General features: G+C 51.2%; 1 protein-coding gene and 1 pseudogene across 2 annotated transcripts in view; both read right to left on the bottom strand.

The window, feature by feature from the left end:
• Nucleotides 1–18499, bottom strand: part of Galnt10 (polypeptide N-acetylgalactosaminyltransferase 10) — a 149534-nt gene that overhangs the window by 16894 nt on the left and 114141 nt on the right. For both annotated transcript variants that reach the window (XM_059270602.1, XM_059270603.1), the window contains 3 exons: nt 8331–8516; nt 3899–4082; nt 1933–2050 (listed from right to left, as the gene is read on the bottom strand). In XM_059270602.1, coding sequence (XP_059126585.1) covers nt 1933–2050; nt 3899–4082; nt 8331–8516 — 488 coding nt within the window. The remainder of the gene's footprint in view (nt 1–1932; nt 2051–3898; nt 4083–8330; nt 8517–18499) is intronic.
• Nucleotides 9573–9691, bottom strand: LOC131918179 (5S ribosomal RNA; annotated as a pseudogene).

Here is an 18499-nt window from a genome sequence, read left to right as displayed (position 1 = left end):
GTAATGTAGGCACGACCCCAGGAAGAGGCAAAACCGGAAGCGAGGGTGAGGAAGTACAACTGGTATTTTTACGCTAGTTTTCCTATCAATTGGTTTTTCTCAATAGGCTAATACGGGAACTTTGGATCTGGCAAGCTTGGGGTCAGGCTCTGGGGGCCCAGTCGCTGCAGACTGAGTATTCTGAGTCCTACTTGCCCCCGTGAGGCGGGTCTCCCAGTGGCTCGCCCTCACAGGTGGCTGCGAGGATTATACAGTCCGACACACATGTGAAGGGCTGGTGTGGCATCCTGTTAGCTCCAACAGAGCTGGAGGGGAGCTGTTACAGGGCATGTGCCCCAAACCAGTTGGCGCCAAATATTTTTGCTAAATACTCTTGGGCGTTACCCCTTGATACCAACATTAGTTTTATCTGGGAGGCTGGTCCTCTCAAAGGGCACAGCACCAAAGACCTGGAGGTTAACAGAGACACGGACGCCTTTATCATAGCAGAGAAATGTCTGGGCGGAATTCTAGGAAGCTGTTTGTATTCCCCAGGTCTGAACTGTGCAGCCAGTTCTGCAGATGATACCGACATCTTGATAGCAATAACGTTCTTTAGGACTCTTATTAACTAGCTCCTAGCAAGCATGGTCTCATTAATTCTCAACAACACTGAGAGCCACATAACCACTAGCCTCGTTTTATGGAAGCTGAAATTAAGGCTCAGTGAGGGGAGACATCCCGGTCCAGGACCACATAGCTGCTGCTGGAAGTCAGAACTAGGACCTGACATGGACCACCTGGGCCCAGCCCTGAGGTCCCTCACCAGTGTTTGACGTCAGACCACTGCACTGAAGTATGATGCTCAAACCAGTAATGGCGCTGGTTGTCCCTCCTGGGTTGGGGACTTGTCAGCCAGGGGCTGGTAATGTTGGATGCCTGTTTGTGTCTGTGTGTGAGTGTGTGTGTGCATGCACACATGTGCATATGAACGCCACAGCATGCATATAGAGGGCAACTTGTGGGAAATGGTTCTCTCTTTCCACCGTGCGGGTTCTGGGGATGGAACTCGGGTCACCTGGCTTTGCAGTGAGTGTCTTTACTCCTCAGCCATCTCCCGAGCCCTTGATACTGGTCCTGATGGACCACAGGAGTACAGGATAAGCTATTCTTTCCCTCACAGGGGCAGAGTCTTCTTCTCCTGGGGCCCAAACACAGAGGAGAATGTACACTCCTATTACTAGTGGTAAACTAGTTGCTTAGTAACTAGTAACTCCTTCACAGTCACTGTCAGGCAGCTTGCTGGCTCTAGGTTAACCCAGAGGCGACAGTAAATATTGACGGACGTCATCTTTAGCAATGTCTGTCAGCTACTAATCTCTGGCTGTGGTCCAGGCTCTGTGCTAAGCACTGTCTAGTCTTCTCAATTAACCGTCCCAGGTCCTGGGCTCGTGTGTGTGTGTGTGTGTGTGTGTGTGTGTGTGTGTGTGTGTGTGTATGTGTTACTAGTCTCATTCAGCTGGAGAAGTGATCTAAACTGCTCAGAGTCAAGACCACTCAGTGATGGGATGGGATTAGAACTTGAATTGAGATCTTTCCAACTCCTCCACGGGAGCTTCAGCCCAGTGGTCTCTGCCAACTCCTGCTGTGACAGGCGCAAGAGGGAAAACTTGAGAAGGCAACCATGTAGGTCAGTGGGGCATCTGTGAGGCTACAAGGCCTAAGGCCTAGGTTTGCCTGTCTTCATCTTCCCGATGCTGCTGGTGGGTGGCTCCAGCACAGCCTTGCCAGGCCCAGCGGAAACAAATCAGCTCTACGGCTGAGACCAGGCAGCTTGAAGGTCCCTTCCACCCTCCCACTGCCCCCTACTCAGGCAGTGGCTAGCCAGCTTCCGACTCCTCCACCCCGGGAGCAGAGAAGCCACAGCAGCCGCACATGGGAGAGGAGACTCACCTTGAAGGAGATCTCATACTGCTCCCCTCCCCAGATCTCCAGGCCAGGGTCATATCCGCCCAGCTCCCAGAACCACTTCCGGTCCACGGCGAACAGCCCTCCAGCCATCACAGGAGACCTGTCAGAGAAGGGGCGTGGTCTGAGGACACGTGGTCAGAAGCCCTGCTTCCTAGCCAATGGTGTCCCCAGAAACTCAGCTTGTCTGCTGGGGACTCCAAGGCCTCAGGGTTGGGGACCTGGCCTTCTTCTTGCCTGCCGCTTCCTCTCATACAAACCATTGTATTCTAACCTAAGGGATCCCCAGTCCCTCGATGGGATTAACACCTGAGGGTGTCTGGGAAGTGACATTTGCGGCACCAGCAACTCCTCCCCACGGGTCTCACAGCTGCAGCACAGACATCTGTCTCCAGCCTTCCCCTTAGCTACTGGGTCTGAACCAGATGTCTTCAGCATGAATGTGCTGCAGAACCTTCTAGAGAGACTGAAAAATAACACAGCTTGCCGGGACCTCGCCGGGCCTGTGGAAGCAGCCTCTGGGCCACGGCCGAGGCACCTGCTTTGGAGCTGGCTCCTTTGAGGATTCTCTGTCACTGAGCTCAGCAGACGTTCGCTCGACTGTGCTGTCCACAGACGCCAGCTCAATCCTACCAGTTACTCCGGGAGGAAGGATGAACCCCACTCATTCATTTGTTCATTGGTTTATCACTAAATGCCACTCATGAGGCAGGTACTGGAGGGACCAGGAGACAAACCACCGTCCTTCGGGGGACAGCAGTGTGGCGGAGCAGTCACCTCAGCCCAGAGGGATCCGGGAGACAGATGGAGGATAGTAAAGGCCTCTGGGGAGTACAGACAAGAACACTAAGGAAGGCAAAGACTGTGTCTGCTTCCAGTCCTGGGAGTGAGGAGGCAGGGAGAGGGAATAAGGAAGGATGCTCAGAGGAAAAGGTGTTGAGGAGGTTTGCTGAGGAGAATCACCCCAGGGGAGAAGGGAGCTACACCAGCAAGGCACAGACATGACAGACACACAGAGGGGTGAGGGAGTGAGGGTGTGATGTGACAGGTTCCAGAGGACACCATGGTGCCTCACACAGGGCAGCACCGAGCAGAAGCTGTCCAACAACGTCTGCTGTGTGAAAACCTATCAGGATGGATGCCTGTGCCCCGGTCTGAGGGTAGAACAATCCAAACCTTCAAACCAACGTGCTCGGGGAGAGCCTTCACGCCCCTGCTTGGCTCCTGGACTCATGGTAGAGACTGACCATGTGCCTCCTGAGCCTTTTTTGTGGCAGGTGGAGGGGACCTTCATACAAGGGGGGACCCCTGGGACGTTACTGAGGGCACGACACACCACAGCTTGTCCTGCAAGTACTCCGGTATCCTTCCCACCTCGGCCTTCAAGGCGGGTGGAGCCCCCCCGTTGCCATCCTGACTTTACCCCTGCAAACGGCAGCGGTCCCTGGTAACTCGTGGGAGGCTTCTGAGCTACCGGCTATTCACGGCTGGCTTCTGACCCTGCCTCTAAGCCACGGGTTCAAATCGCTGACCCTCCACCCGGCTTCCCTCACGAATGAACTGTGGTGATACAGTAGGCAAGTGTCAGGGGGCTGCATGAGACCCTGTTTAAGAAAAAACACACACACACTCACTCTCAGCCTCTGCTCTCTATTCCTGCTGTGTTACCGAGGCGATATCACCCCTAGGTGGCTTAGGATAGCTGCTGCACTTGAAACATGGCTGCTTGGCAAAGAGAGGTGCTGTACGTGGGGGACAGCTGAGATTTGGGATGAAGTATGGGGTGTGAGAGAATTGGATAATTTTAGCGGTTAGAGAATTGGTGCTCAGTTCTGAGTGGGCTCAGGACCGTGGACCCTCTGCTCTGGACATGAGGATAAGTGAAGACGCCCAGTGCTTTGGGAGGGGCCCTGGGTCACTGCCACTAGGAGCCTAGGCCCGTGGTACTTACTCAAATGGGTCACTGGGGTCAGCCTTCTGCAGCTCTGGAGGGATGGGGATCCGCTTGTAATACATCTCCCAGTCGAAGGCACCCCGCATGGCGTCCCCGGCCTGTGTCTCATACCGGAAGTCATCGTGGTCGATGACGTCGATCATTGGGCACACGATGGTCTTTCGGTTCCGAGCAATGCGGTCTGAGGTGGTGGAGAGATGCCCATTAGTGGATGCGGCAGCGGAGGGCAGTTCCCGCTCTATAGGGTACTTACTCTGAACAGTTCCCAGGATGACCATCTTTAACACCTGCTTAGGAGCCACAGAGAGGAAGAACATTGCAGGGTTTGTTTGTGTGTGTGTTTTTTTTTTTTTTAAACAGGGTCTCACGTAGCCCAGGCTGGCCTGGAACTCACTATGTAGCTAAGGATGACCTGGGAATGATTCTCTTGACTCTACTTCAATTCACGATGTAGCCAAGGCTGGCCTTGAAGTCCTTATCCTTCTCCCAAGTGCTGGGATCACAGGCATGTGCTTGGAATCTGCAGGCTTTTGTAAGAAGGACTATGGCTTCCTTCGAGACCCAGCACCACAGGAGGCACTTCCTCAGACAACTCCAAGCCCTAGGGTCTCTTCTGTGAGATCAGGTCGGAGGGTCTGCCTTAGAGGTTGTTAAAAGGCTTGGAAAACACAGTATTTGAAAATTTCAAATTATGGGGCTATGGATGTATGGCTCTGCTGTTGGCATGCACTAATTTTCTTCTATGAGAACCCCTATTCTGGCCTTGCCTCACTTCTTGTTGCAAAATCCTGATGGTGACTCATGGCCAAAAGCAGCCAGGTTCCCTAGTGTCCGTCTGTCCCAACTGCTCATGGGCACCCACGGCTGTGATCAGCAGTAAGACAATTCGGCTTGAGTTTTTAAACAGCCCAAGCTACACAAAAGGGAACAGACATCCCTTGGAAGTTCTGGGTTCCCAAGCCAGAAGGTATGCAGGCAGAGAGTGCCACCCCATGGAATGCTACAGGTTGAGTGATTCAAGACAGCAAAGGGGGTCTTGACCCAGTCTATGTCATGGTCCCTTTCAAGCCTGGGAGGAGCTGACTGATTCACTTTGCTCAGTCTACAAACAGGATTCCAGTGCTGGTTTGATCTACCCTATATTGTTCCCACAGAAAGCTCTGTCTGCTTCAAGGGGACCACTGCGGGGCCAATGATCTGCTACGAGGGGCAGATGGGCTGGCTATGCCGGGGAGCTTGCTGCTCAGGGTCAAGGTTCATGTTCAAGACTTGCAATGTGGGCCCTGGAGGGCTAGAGAAGGGCAGGGCCCACATTTCATCAAGCCATACAGCACTTCTCCCAAAACACTGTGCCTGTTTTCTAATCTGAAGGCATGGCCTATGTAGGTGGGAAGGTGAGTGTGAAACTGTGTGTGTGTACATGCATACATGCACGCAAGCCTGGAGAACAGTGACCATTAACCTCACTTCACGAGACAGCAGAATCTGTTACGGGCAAAATGATGTCAGGACGCATGGTTAAGTCCCACAATGTGTGCAGGTATGTACTAGATTGAGATGACCACTGTATTTCCAACTGTGACACATGGTTTAAACGGTTGCAGAGGCTGGAGATGTACCTTAGTGGTAGAGCATTTGTCTAGCATGCACTAGCCTCAACACACACACACACACACAGAGATTCACACACACAGAGATTCACACACACACACAGATTCACACACACACACACAGATTCACACACACACAGATTCATACACACACACACAGATTCATACACACACAGATTCACATACACACACAGAGATTCACACACACACAGATTCATATATACACATACACAGATTCATATACACACATACAGATTCATACACACACAGATTCACATACACACACACAGATTCACACACAGATTCATACATACACACACAGATTCATATACACACAGATTCTCTCTCTCTCATACACACACACACACACACACACACACACACACACACACACAGAAATGCCACTTGCAACATGTATCCCCAAATGGACAGTGGTATGACTAGTGCTAGATGCACTTAGGGTAAGTTTTACCCCCACATTGTTCTCCTCACCCACTGAGTCAGAATCTTTGGAACGTGGCTTAGATCTGCCTATAGGCAAGCTCCCTTGGGTAGTAATGTGTCTTCATGATGCTTAGGGGCCTTGAGGGAAAGATCTAGAGAAGGGCCCCTTATCCTAATTATTCAAGACCTCTGAGGTGATGGCTGGCAGCTGACCCTGCTGGATGGCAGTGGCCTGTGCCACTGAACTTGTTTAGAACTGAACCAGGTTTACATCCTGATGTCACCCCTTCATAGTGCAGCTCTGGACATGGCTGGCTGATGTCTCAGAGTTTTGGTTTTTTTGTTGAGCACAGGAGGATGAAATGCCCTACCCCTAGGGTCTCTGAAGACTGAGATGCCAGTATTCCCCATTTTCCATGACCATGACAGATACCACAAGACACTCCCAGGAGCCATTATGAGCCTGAGTACCTCTGTCCCTTCTGTCACAGGCAAACATGTAGGTAAGAATGCTGAGCCTGCCTGCTGGACTGTGTAAGTCACATCCAAGTACAGACTTGGCTGGAACTCAGAGGGACTCTCAAGGCCTCGGGGATGAGGATAATGATGAAGAAAAAGGGGATGGGGAATCCAAGTAGCTTTCCCACCAGGCTGAGTCCTCAGGCTCCGCGTCTAGCCATTAATGAGGGCAGAGCCAGCCGAGCTAGGAGGTGTTAATGGATTCACAGACAAAAGCCACGCTGGGATCCACATGGAGATTCTTGTGTTTCTACTGGGGGGGGGGGGGTGGCGAGTGAGAGGGGATGAGTCTTCCTTCTGCCGAGGACGAAAACAGCCCTCATCCATTTCCATAGAAACAGAGTTAAGGGCTGTTTAGACAAGCTCAACTCAGCGGTCCACCACTTCATTCTCACGCAAGGATCCTCCACACGGCTGCTCCTCTCGGACTGCAGATGTGCTGGACGCTGAGGCCCAGGCCTTTTCGTTCTCTCCTTCGGTAATGAAAGGCAGATGTAGGCCATTGCTTGGTTTAATTAAATACGCAGTTTACCAGAAATTCTGGTCTTTCTCTCAGCCTAGTGAGATCCTGGGCCCAATTGTCAGAAGTGCGCGATCCAGTAAGTTCTCAGTGATGTGCTCAGAAAAACAAAAACAGCTGGGTTGTCCTGTGGGGCTGTGTGGGGCTGGCTTTCAGTCCTCACCCGCACAGTGGCATTGGCTGTGCTGTGGTTGTTGGAGTAGGTGGCACTTGGTAGCTACCTGAACAACTAGTGATGCCCTCTCCGACCACCATGATCAGCATGTCTGGGGTGGAGTGTCTGGCGGGGGCAGCAAGGGTCTTTTGGAGAATTGTGCTGCGTGTGTATTTGTCCGCTGAGATGGACAGCCTACCCTCTGCTTTTGAGGAGTTCACTTTTTTCTTTTTTTTTTTTCAAGATTTATTTATTTATTATGTATACAGTGTTCTGCCTGCATGCCAGAAGAGGGCACCAGATCTCATTACAGATGGTTGTGAGCCACCATGTGGTTGCTGGGAATTGAACTCATGACCTCTGGAAGAACAGCCAGTGCTCTTAACCGCTGAGCCATCTCTCCAGCCCCCCACTTTTCTCTTGAGGGTGGTAACCTCACAACTTGCCCTGGCCCTGCCTTGCCATGTGTCTCAATCCTGACAGGACACCTGACTTAGGTGTCTGCCTGGCAGTACCTGCTTACTGTCTCCATCTGAGTGGAACTCAGAACTCCTAACCCGGCCTTCCTCCACTAGGAGTCCCTCATGCCCACGCTCTACCCACAGGCTTCGGTGAAAGGAAGACTTCTGGATCGTGCCTCCCTCCCGGGCATCTGAGAGGAAGGGGGCCTGGGAAGCAGCGTGGAGTTGTGGGAAAGAACAGACTCTGGTGACTTTGACATCAACTGCCCCAGGGGACAAGCAAGCCACCGAGCATCTCAACTTTAGTTTCTTTGGCTACAAAAAAGACCAGTTCAATCCCATGCACCCTTTGTGAGGCCCGGGGATCTTTTCTGCGACCTGCCCGGCTCTTACTATTGGTGTTAAGCAGTAAGTACTTTCATTTGACATCAAGACAGCTCCCTCCCACCGCCATGATTTGGTTCTTTTGTTTAAGACAGGGTCTCATGAATCCCAGTCTGGCCTTAGACTCAGCATTTAGCTGAAGATGACTTTGAACTTCTGATCTCTCTGCTTCCACCTCCCAAGTGCTAGGGCGACAGGTGCGTGTCATCATGCTTCATCTATGCTGTGCAACACTGGGGAATCAAACCCAGAGCCTCATGCATCCTAAACAAGTGCTCTACCAGCTGAGCTGTATCCCCCAGGCCACACACCCACTCCGGGTCGCCCTACTCCTTACCGAGCAAAGGCGGGAGCCAGTTGACGTTGGCTTCACAGTGCGAGTCTAAGAACGTGATGACGTCCCCGGTGGCTGCCGAAGCCCCCAGCATTCGGGTCCTTATCAGGCCTTCCCGTTTCTTGGTCCTCAGAATCCTCACGCTGGGGAAAAGGGCCATGTAGTCCTCCAGTGGCTTCTTCAGATGCTCTGTGAGGAGACAGAGGGGGCGAGGTGGGTCAGAGTGGCTGTGTGGGAATCACTCCGTCACCCAACACAGTTTGGACACTAATTCCCAGTTCACTGCCTCGAGAGCCTCAGATAGAGCCGAGCAGGGCAGGGGCCAACATCTACAGATGGGGAAACTGAGGCTCACAGAGGTCTAGTCATGCTCCAGGGCTGGAACACAGAAAGACTTCACAGGCAAGGGGCGGGGGCACAGGCAGCTGCTTATGCCTGTCTCTAGTGTTTATTCCCTCATCTCCTGATAGAAAGGCTGTTGTTTCCTGAGGAGACTGACCCTCCTCCTATGTCCATCCGACTTGGGTAGGCTGACCGCCTTCCCCTGGAGTGAGTGGGAGGAGCATGTGGCTCAGGCCTAGCCAATCACGCCACTCCATCCCTTGTGATTGGCTCAGGGATGACCAAGCACCTGGGAAGGTGCTTTAGCTTACGTCCTGGGCCGAAAAACAAGGTGAGGAGAAGGGGTGTAGGGAGCGACTGAGGCGGCAGGCAGCCTGTAAGTAAGATACAGGGAGTGCTGGTTAGATTCGGCATCACCTAGGAGACACAGCTCTGGGCGTGTCTGTGAGGGCGTTTCCAGAGAGGAGTAAATGAAGGAAGGACCCATCCTGGATGTGGGTGGCACCACAAACCACTGAGAGACACCGTGCTGATGACATTTCTATCCACCATCCCTCCGAACCTGGAACAGACAGACTCTACGACACACGACAGCTTCTCTTGTTTGCTTACTCTACCACGGGCTGGATGTTTGCCCTATTCCTGGAGAAGTTGCCCTGAGTAAGTATTGGAGACTTTCTTTCAGGCCAGTAAGATGACTCATCTGGTAAAGGCACTTGTCATCAAGTCTGATGACCCGAGTTCAAGCTCTGGGACACACACTGCGGAAGGAAACTCCCTCCTTCAAGTTGTCCTCTGAGAGCCACACTTGCCAGCCTGTGGCATGTGTGTGTGTGTGTGTGTGTGTGTGTGTGTGTCGCCGTTTCCCTCCCCCACGCACACATAAAGTTATTATTTTTTTAAAGCCTCCAGCACCTGATATTCCCAGGCAGTCTCCCATCCAAGTACTAGCCATGCCTGACCCTGCTTAGCTTCCAAGATCGGATGCAACTGGGTGAGTTCAAGGTGGTATGGCTGTAGACACAGGATACTATTATAAAGAATGTAATAAAACGGGGTTGGAGAGATGGCTCGGTGGTTAAGAACACTCACTGCTCTTGCAGAGGACCCAAATCAGTGGCCAACTGCATCCACATAGAGGCTCAAACCTGTACCAAGGGAACCAGTGCCCTCTTCTGGCCTCCAAGGGCACTGCATGCACGTGGTGCATATATACACATTGGGCAAACATTCATACTTATAAAACAAAAATAAAGTAAGTCCTAGCCTTCCTGTTGGGCTGTCTTGGTGTTCATTAAGGTGTGGGATTTTATGAAAACCTAGGATGGCTTAAAAAAAAAGCCCAAAGACAAAACAACAACAACAACAACAAAAAAAATGTAGCTTATGCCACAGTTAGTGATAGCTGATGCTTCTCTTCAGTCAGGAAAGCCGTGTGTGTTCACCGCCCTCATTCATTAGAACAGATTTCTCAGCCAGTGCAACTGGTTAAAAAAAAAAAAATCTAAAAGCACAAAGACTTGAGTAAAAAGGTAACGGTATTGTCTATATCTGAACATGACACAAGCCTCCACACAGAGAATCCCACACATTCCCAGAGAAACCAGAACAAATGCACTTAACTTAAGAAGGATTTGGGATACAGCTCAGTGTTTAAGAGTCCATGGGATGTGTGTCTATCAGCTGGGAAATACAATTAAAAATGAGAAAATACCATTCGCATGCCAATAAAAGAAGAACAAGGACACCATCTCAAAAATACAGAACATTAGCCGGGCGGTGATGGTGCACAGCTTTGATCCCAGCACTTGTGAGGCAGAGGCAGGAGGATCTCTGTGAGTTCAAGGCCAGCCTGGTCTACAGCGAGTTCCAGGGCAGCCGGGGCTACACAGAGAAACCCTGTCTCGGAAAACGAAACAAAATACAAAATGTGGTTGGAGAACTCGAAACACCAAGATGGATGGGAAGACAACCCTTGCTCCGGGACCAGGGGTGTAGACAGCAACGGTTCCTCGTGACACGGACTTCACGCCGTTGGAATCACAGAGCTTTCTTTGCAGATGGTCAACAAGCCGCTCTTAAAGTTTATACGGCAACCAAGGATATAGAGTAGTGGAGGTTTTCTAGAAAAGAAAACGTCGGAACTCGTGTTTCTTCACCTCTTCATCAACAATTTACAATTGCAGTAATTAAGACAGCATGCAGCACAAGGGCTGCAGAGATGGCTCAGTGGGTAAAGGTGATTGCCACAAAGCCTGACAACCTGAGTTCAATCCCCGGGGCCATGCGGGAGAAGGGAAGAACAGATTGCCACAAGTTGTCCTTTGACTTTCACGCCTGCCACACTTGTGCCTCGTACGTGTGCACACACAATGCATGCACGCATACACACTGACCAACATGGCATAAGGATCCACCTGCCTCCACCCCCCAAGGCTGGGGTTACAAACATGCACAGCCATGCTTGGCTTTGTCCATGAGTGCTGGGGATTCGAACTCAGGTCCTCAATCCCGCACAGTAAGTAAGCACTCTTACCCACTGAGCCATCTCCACAGCCCCTGTACTTGTTTTTAAAGATAACTGTATATTAACCCATAAATGTACAATCGGCACCATTTACAACCAACAGCGAATCAACAAAAAACAATGACCTATCAAAATAAGAGTCAAGCCTAGCTTTTGTTTGGTTTTGCCTCCCCCAGCGGTGAACTGGAGGTCAGGTCAGTCAGAACAGTCAGATCTGGGAAGCCAGTTGAGGGAGAAGTGAAAGAGTGCTGATAAGAGGCACCTCCCCCTGCTGGGATCCTGTGGAACCACAAACGTCTCCCCAGGTACCATTTACAAGTGTTCTTGGGGTACGGGGGTGGGGACTGTGGGTCTCGGAGACTTAAGACTTCTTCAGGATGGAGAGGGTGCGTCCGGGCGTGCTGCCTGGCGTCGTGAAAGCGGAGCAAGTGAAAAATATGCTGGGGAGAGATTATGTTCACACACAGAGCAAAGCTGGGCAGCCAGTCTGCACTCCCGGTCCAGTCTGCACTCAGGCAGTGAGACCCCCCAGCAGGAGGCGTGGCCAAGCTCTGGTGGGCAGCGGTGCCTGCAGGAACAGTCTCCCCAAGGAGAGAGGAAATCCCCAAGTCTCTGCTCGGCGCTGCTGCTTCTGGCCTGCATTCAACCAGTGGGTTGTTAACCGTGAGTGAGATTATCGGGCGCCGCACACCAGTGCTCCCATGGAGGGAGAAATATCACCTCCGCTGTGTAATCATCAAGGTCCTCACATGCACAGAGCCCCCATCACTAAATCACCCTAATGCAGATGGCTGCCGTCGTTACTGATTGGCCAATTAGGGCCTTTCGACAGCTTGTGGTAAAGTTGGAGCGATTATTTAGGGGCAATTACTGGCCTGTCCTTATGAGAAGGTGTGTTTACTCAAACCGGGGCTGCCTCATTTTACCAGTCTCCTTGCGCCGGGGACAGCGCAGAAGGTCACAGGATTTGGAGCTAAAAGGAACGGCAAATGAGGACGATGATGGTCACCATGGTGACAATTACAGGGGACACCTGCCGAGCCTGGCTCACGCACAGGTCTCCCCACTTCACATGCGTTACCTCAGACACCCACAACACAAGAATATCGAGTGTTCCTGTTTATAGAAGACGTTCAAAGACGCAATTTGCTCAACAGCCAAATTGGGACACCATGTCCATAGACTGATCTCACCTCTCACCTGATCCCTATGACGCACACCCCATCACTCACTTCTACTCCATTTTAGTAAGGGGTGAGAGGGCTGGAGAAGCTAATGACTACCGGATTCACACAGGAGGGAAACACGGTAAGGCTATCTCCCAGGTCAGGATTCCTTCCAGGGTCACAGAATGCCTTCCACTGCCCACACCTGTCCCTCGGCCTGAGGCTCGCTGTGTGTGTGTGTCCACACTTGGGGTGTATAGAGTGCCATCTCCATTGCCCCCTACTCTGTGGGAGCACACAGTGCTGGCTTCCAGTGAGGGGCATGGTCACGTTTATTTCCTCCTGGTCCTGCCTGAGGCCCTGGAGCTTATGGGGTCTGTGTTGTGTGTAAAGGCTAGGGAACTCATGAAGAAGAGCACTTGATTTTCAGCACCACAGTCTCCAACCCCTCCCAAGAGTGTGAGCTGGGTGATCACATGACCCTGGACTCCGGCTCACTCTAGGAGAGGTTGAATTGTCTCCTTGCATCCCCCTCCTCGAGATCCACATTAGGGGACTGGACAGACGCCATTGGTTCTGGTGTCAGAGGAGACGAAACTGAGGCCCATGGGGAGAAAGGTCTCATCCCAAGTTTCTCAGCTGGTAAGGTCTGAGTGCAGGGGACTTGAGGCCACCCCCCACCTCTCTCTCTCTCAGTTCGGAGGGTGGAAAGTTCTCTCCTTCCATCATGTGGGTTTTAGGGAGTGCACAGTTTTTCAGGTGCCAGAGCAGGTACTCCCAGGAGCTGAGCTCAGAAGGGCTGCTGATTTGAACTGTACCCCCTAACAGGATACATCGAAGTCCCAACTCTTGATTCCTGTGGCCGTGGCACTGTTTGGAAACATAGTCCCTGCAGATCGACTCAGTTCAGGTGCAGACAAGACTGGGTGAGGGTGGCCTTGAAATCGGTGGCTGGTGGCCTGTTAGAGAGAAATTGGTCCCACGGAGAATGCCGGGGGATGGTGGAGGCAGACCTTCATGTGTTACCAGCCATAAGATGGAATCTGGGGCTGGATGAGCAAAGACAGCGCCCTCAGCCACATGTGTGGGCTGCTGGAGATGGTTTACCTGCTTTCTATCCCCCATCTCTCCCTAAATTTTTTCTTTATTTCCAAATTTTATTAACTTAAAAAAAATTACATTTATTTACGTGTGTGTGTGTGTGTGTGTGTGCGTGTGTGCGTGTGCGCGCACACACAAATGTGAAACACACACACAAATGTTAAGGGCAGTGAACAACCTGTGGGAATCTGTACTTTCCTTCCCCTATGTGGTCCCAGGGATCAAACTCGGGTCATCAGGCTTTGTGGCAAGTGCCTGTACACTGAGTCAACCTGCCAAGCCCCATTTTTTGCCTATCATCATCATCATCATCATCATCATCATCATCATCATCATCATCTTTACTTATTTACTCTTGTGTGCAGGGTAGGGAGAACACATTTCGGTGCATGTGAAGAGCTCAAGGACTATCTGGGGACGTAGATTCTCTCCTTCCTCCATTTGGGTCCTAGTGATTACACACAGGTTGTCAGTCATGGTGACAGGCACCTCTGCATGCTGAGCCATTTTGCCAACCCCTTATTTATTATCTCTTAAAAAACAATTTCTAATGAGTGTGTGTGTGTGTGTGTGTGTGTGTGTGTGTGTGTGTGTGTGTGTACACGTTCCTGTGTGCAGCTGGCAGGGGCCGAAGTGGGGCATCTTCTCTCACTCTCCACTTTACTTTTGACATAAAGTCTGTCACCAAACCTGGAGCTCACGATTGGCTAGACTGGCAAACACCCTACCAGCGGAGCCCATCCCCAGCCCTAGAAGCCTTTTTCTACCTCTGTGAGCGGAGTGGGTGCCCGTGTCAGCTGGCGGGCATGCCCTGGAACTCATCTTCCACACCCTGAGGCTCAGATCTCTGAACCACAAGCTTGGTGAGGTAGGCTGTGTGGACTGTCTGCTCATCAGGTGTCCTCGTGCCCAGCATCAAGCCGGAGGCCTCTGCAAGTCACTGCTCAATTCTCCGGGGCTTCCTCTGGGAAGTGTGGCATCGAGAAACTTCCTGGTCCAATCAACATGCTAACACAATCAACATGCTAAGTGCCTGTTGCCTCCGAGCAGAAACACACCAAGGATGAAGAGGCTCTGTGCCCCTGGACTTGGTGGACACAGAGATAGAAAACAAGCACTCTCTAGCTGGAACTCATGCCACCCGGAGCCCCCAGAGTGTGCTGCCTTTTGTGTACTTATGGGTGTTCTGGGTCTCGTGATATCCTGGCTCTGCTGGTTTTTCCTGGTGTCCTGCAGCTCATCTTTAGAGACAGATATGTCTACTTGTCAACTGCAGAGTGCTCTGAGGCATCAGTGATCACTTTGGAGGGAGAGGAGGGCCTGTGGCACCTGAAGCTGTCCTACTTTATCCTGTTTTGATAGGAAGGTATTTCTTACCCAAGGAGTGGTGAACACTCATCTCTTTCTGTTCTTTTCTTTCTTTCTTTCTTCCTTTCTTTCTTTCTTTCTTTCTTTCTTTCTTTCTTTCTTTCTTTCTTTCTTTCTTTTTTTTTTTTTTTGGTTTTTCAAGACAGGGTTTCTCTGTGTAGTCTTGGCTGTCTTGGAACTTGCTCTGTAGACCAGGCTGGCCTTGAACTCACAGAGATCCAACTGCCTCTGCCTCCTGAGTGCTGGAACTAAAGGCGTGTGCCATCATAGCCCGACCATGGACCCTGACCTTTATGGCCACAGGCCTTCTGTGTGCCAAAGCCCTGGGTGATATGCTGCTAAGTACTTGGGTTATTTCATTCCCAAGACTCCAGAAGGTGGTCACTGATGACCCTCTTGTACCCCATACAGGAAACCGAGGATCAGCAAAGTTCTACATGAAGCTGCATTCGGCCAGCTGGAGTTGATGGCCAGCAATCAGGCTGGTGTCAGGCATCATGAACCATGTGACCAAACTGCTTCTTCATCTCTCAGTTGCTTGATCCACCCTGCCGATGGGTATCAGTTTCCAGTCGCCCAACCCCAAGCCAAGGCTTTCATTTGCTGACAAGTGATAATACACGGGAGCATCATTTGCTGTGTGGGAAGGGTAAGTGACCCGTCCCCAGGGAAGACGCAGAGGGACTTCAGAGAGAAGCAACAGAGCTCTGCATTGACCAGAGGCCTGTGGAATATTCCTTCACACTGTACAAATTACGCTGTGATTGGCTTAATAAAGAAGCTGACTGGCCAATAGCTGGACAGGATAAGGTTAGGTGGGCAAACCAGACTAAGGACACCGGGAAGAAGAAGGGCAGAGTCAGAGAAGTTGCCATCGAGACACGGGGAGGAAATGAGAGTTGTGAGATGAAAGAGAGGTAACGCCACGTGGCAGAATGTAGATTAATAGAAATGGGTTAAATTTTTGTTTGTTTGTTTTTTCTAGACAAGGTTTCTCTGTGTAGTCTTGGCTGTCCTGGAACTCCCTCTGTAGTCCAGGCTGGCCTCAAACTCACAAAGATCCGCCTGCCTCTGCCTCCCCAGTGCTGGGATTAAATGCATGTGCCACCACCGCCTGGCGAAATGGGTTAATTTAAGTTGCAAGAGCTAGTTAGTAATAAGGCTGAGCTACTGGCTGAGCATTTATAATTAATACTGAGTCTCCTTGTTGGTTATTTGAGAACTGGTGGGCGGGAAAGAAAAGTCCGTCTACAGAGGCCCACATCTGCCCATAAGAGTCTCCGTGTAGCGGTAGTCAGGATCTGCAACATTGTAAACGCAGCCCTTGCTTGCATGGCTAAAATGGGGAGCCAGCTGTGGCTTAGCAAAGCTGTTTCTGAAGAACTCTGTTAAGATCAATCAGGACAGCCCTTGGGGAAGGGGGTGCTGGGAGATGTCTCGGTCTGTAAACTGCATACTTTGCAAGCACAAGGACCTGAGTTCAATCCCCAGGATCTATTTAAGAAAGCTGGATGTGGTGGCAGGTGCTTGTAATACCAGAGCTGGGAGGGTAGAGACAGGAGGATCCCTGAAGCTTTCTGACTGGCCAGCTTAGCCTAATCGGTGAGATCCAGGCCAGTGAGAGACATCAAGACCACCACAGAGCTGTGGGAAGCGGGCAGAAGCTCTTTGTCAAAGGCCAGCAGAACATCTGGCTGGACCCCCTTTAATTATGGCTCCATGTCTCTTTATGTAACAGCTGGTTCACACGCTGCCTTTTAAAAGATTTATAAATCACATAATCGGCTTAAGATGACCACTTTTCGAAAATTTCCACATAATGCCACAATTTGTGTGTGCACAAGTGCATGTATATTCGCATATGTGTGTATATGCTATGGCACACACGTGTAGGTCAGAGGACAACTTGCAGGAGCCAGTTTTCTCCTTCCACCATTGTAAGTCCTGGGGGTTAAATGCTGGCTGTTCCGGCCACTGAGTCTCCTCAGCAAGAACCTCGCCTGGGTCTGGACCGGGTTTTGGATGGCAGGTGGCAATGGCCGGGGATAAGAAAACAGGAAGAGAAGTTGGCGTGAAGCCGTGCTGGTTGTTTCTGGAGGGAAATTCAGAGATGAGGGGAGAAAGAAGAGGGCCAGTGGGTCAGCAGACAGCCCCTTGTGGTATGGTGGGGGAGGGGAGGGGGGTCCAGAAGAGGCTCCTGGTGGTTGCCCTGGAGTCGGCAATAACAACCCTCTCTGTGGTCTCTTCCATCCAGGGCTTGGTCCAGCCTCAAGCCCTCCATGATACTCCTGGGCACACGTGATCTTTTAGGATCTGAGAGCCACTGGGGTCATCAATTAGTCTTAGATTCTAGGGTTAACACAGAGTGAACCCTTGAGCAGAAGCCAGTGGGCATGGGGACAGCTGACTCCAATGTGAACCTACCGGGTCCCAGCTCATCCTAGGGTTCCTGGAAGACCCCACTCCACGAAAGCTAACCACAGCTGGTACCTATGGGAACAGACTCAGGGTGGGCCTGGCACCCGCTGAGTTTATGAGTGGTTGTGATGGCTGAAACTGACTGCCAACTTGACAGGATCTGCAACTGCCCAGGAGACAAGCTCTGGGCCAGTCTGTGAGGGCATTTCTAGGTTAGGCTACCTGAAGTGAGAGGACCCATCCTAAACGTGTGTGGCGCCAACCCATGCCTGGGTTCCTGGCCTGAATAAAAAGGACCAAGTGAGTGGAGCACCAGCATGCATCACTCCCTGCTTCTTGACAGTGGATGCAGTATGAGCAGCCGCCTCTAGCTTCTGCCTCTAGGATCACCCTGCCATGACAGACCGTACCCCCAAACCATGAGCTAAAATAAGCCTTTTCTCCTTTAACTTGTTTTCGTGAGGTATTTTGTCTCAGTATGGCAGGAGTAACTAACATAACAGTATCTCAGGAATTCAACGCCATCCCTCCTTCAGTGAGGCGCCTGCTGGTCCATGGCGTAGGTTTAACCTGAACTTTATAATGGCCTGAGATCGCATGGCTGGACATGTGCATACCTTCCCCAAACGTTTTCTTTGCCATCACATTACAAATGACCCCACTCCTCCTATGCACAGGTCTCTGGCCTGAACACATGCCTTTGGTGGTTTTAAGAATGGATTACGCTCCTTCCTCAAGCCGTGGCATCCTCCAGCCAGCTTCCAGGGCTGGAAAGCTCTTCATCACACAAACGAACTGCCTGTCCCTATTCCATGCAAGATGAGTCACCTATTGAGAGAATTCCTATTACCTAGACAGACAGCCTTGCCTGCATTTTTAATTTCAGCTAAATGCCTTGGTCTCTTTTCAGCAGGTGGGCAGGGGCATAAATCTATTTAACAGTCAGACGACCAGTAAAAAGACTCAGAAAGCCACCTTGATGGAGTTAATTATGCCCTGTTTTCTGAAAGCGACTCCCCACCAATCGGCTGAGGCCTTCCCCAGCTGCAGCCTACCCAGGGAATCAGGCTCCTGGGTGGGTCTAGTCCTGGGCTCTTGGTGGCTGCTTTTAAATCATGTCACTTGACAGATGTCTAGGAGTAACACGGGCTTCATGTAGGATGCAGGCTTCCAGGCCGATCACTCACAGTGTTATCAAGAAATGAAAAGGAAAACGTCCATTCCAGCGACGTGTTGGCCCGTCGGTTTCT

Source organism: Peromyscus eremicus, chromosome 8a (assembly GCF_949786415.1).
Source record: "Peromyscus eremicus chromosome 8a, PerEre_H2_v1, whole genome shotgun sequence".
Lineage (NCBI taxonomy): Eukaryota > Metazoa > Chordata > Mammalia > Rodentia > Cricetidae > Peromyscus > Peromyscus eremicus.
Note: the sequence above shows the minus strand (reverse complement) of the source record. Positions and strands in the feature narration are given on the sequence as shown.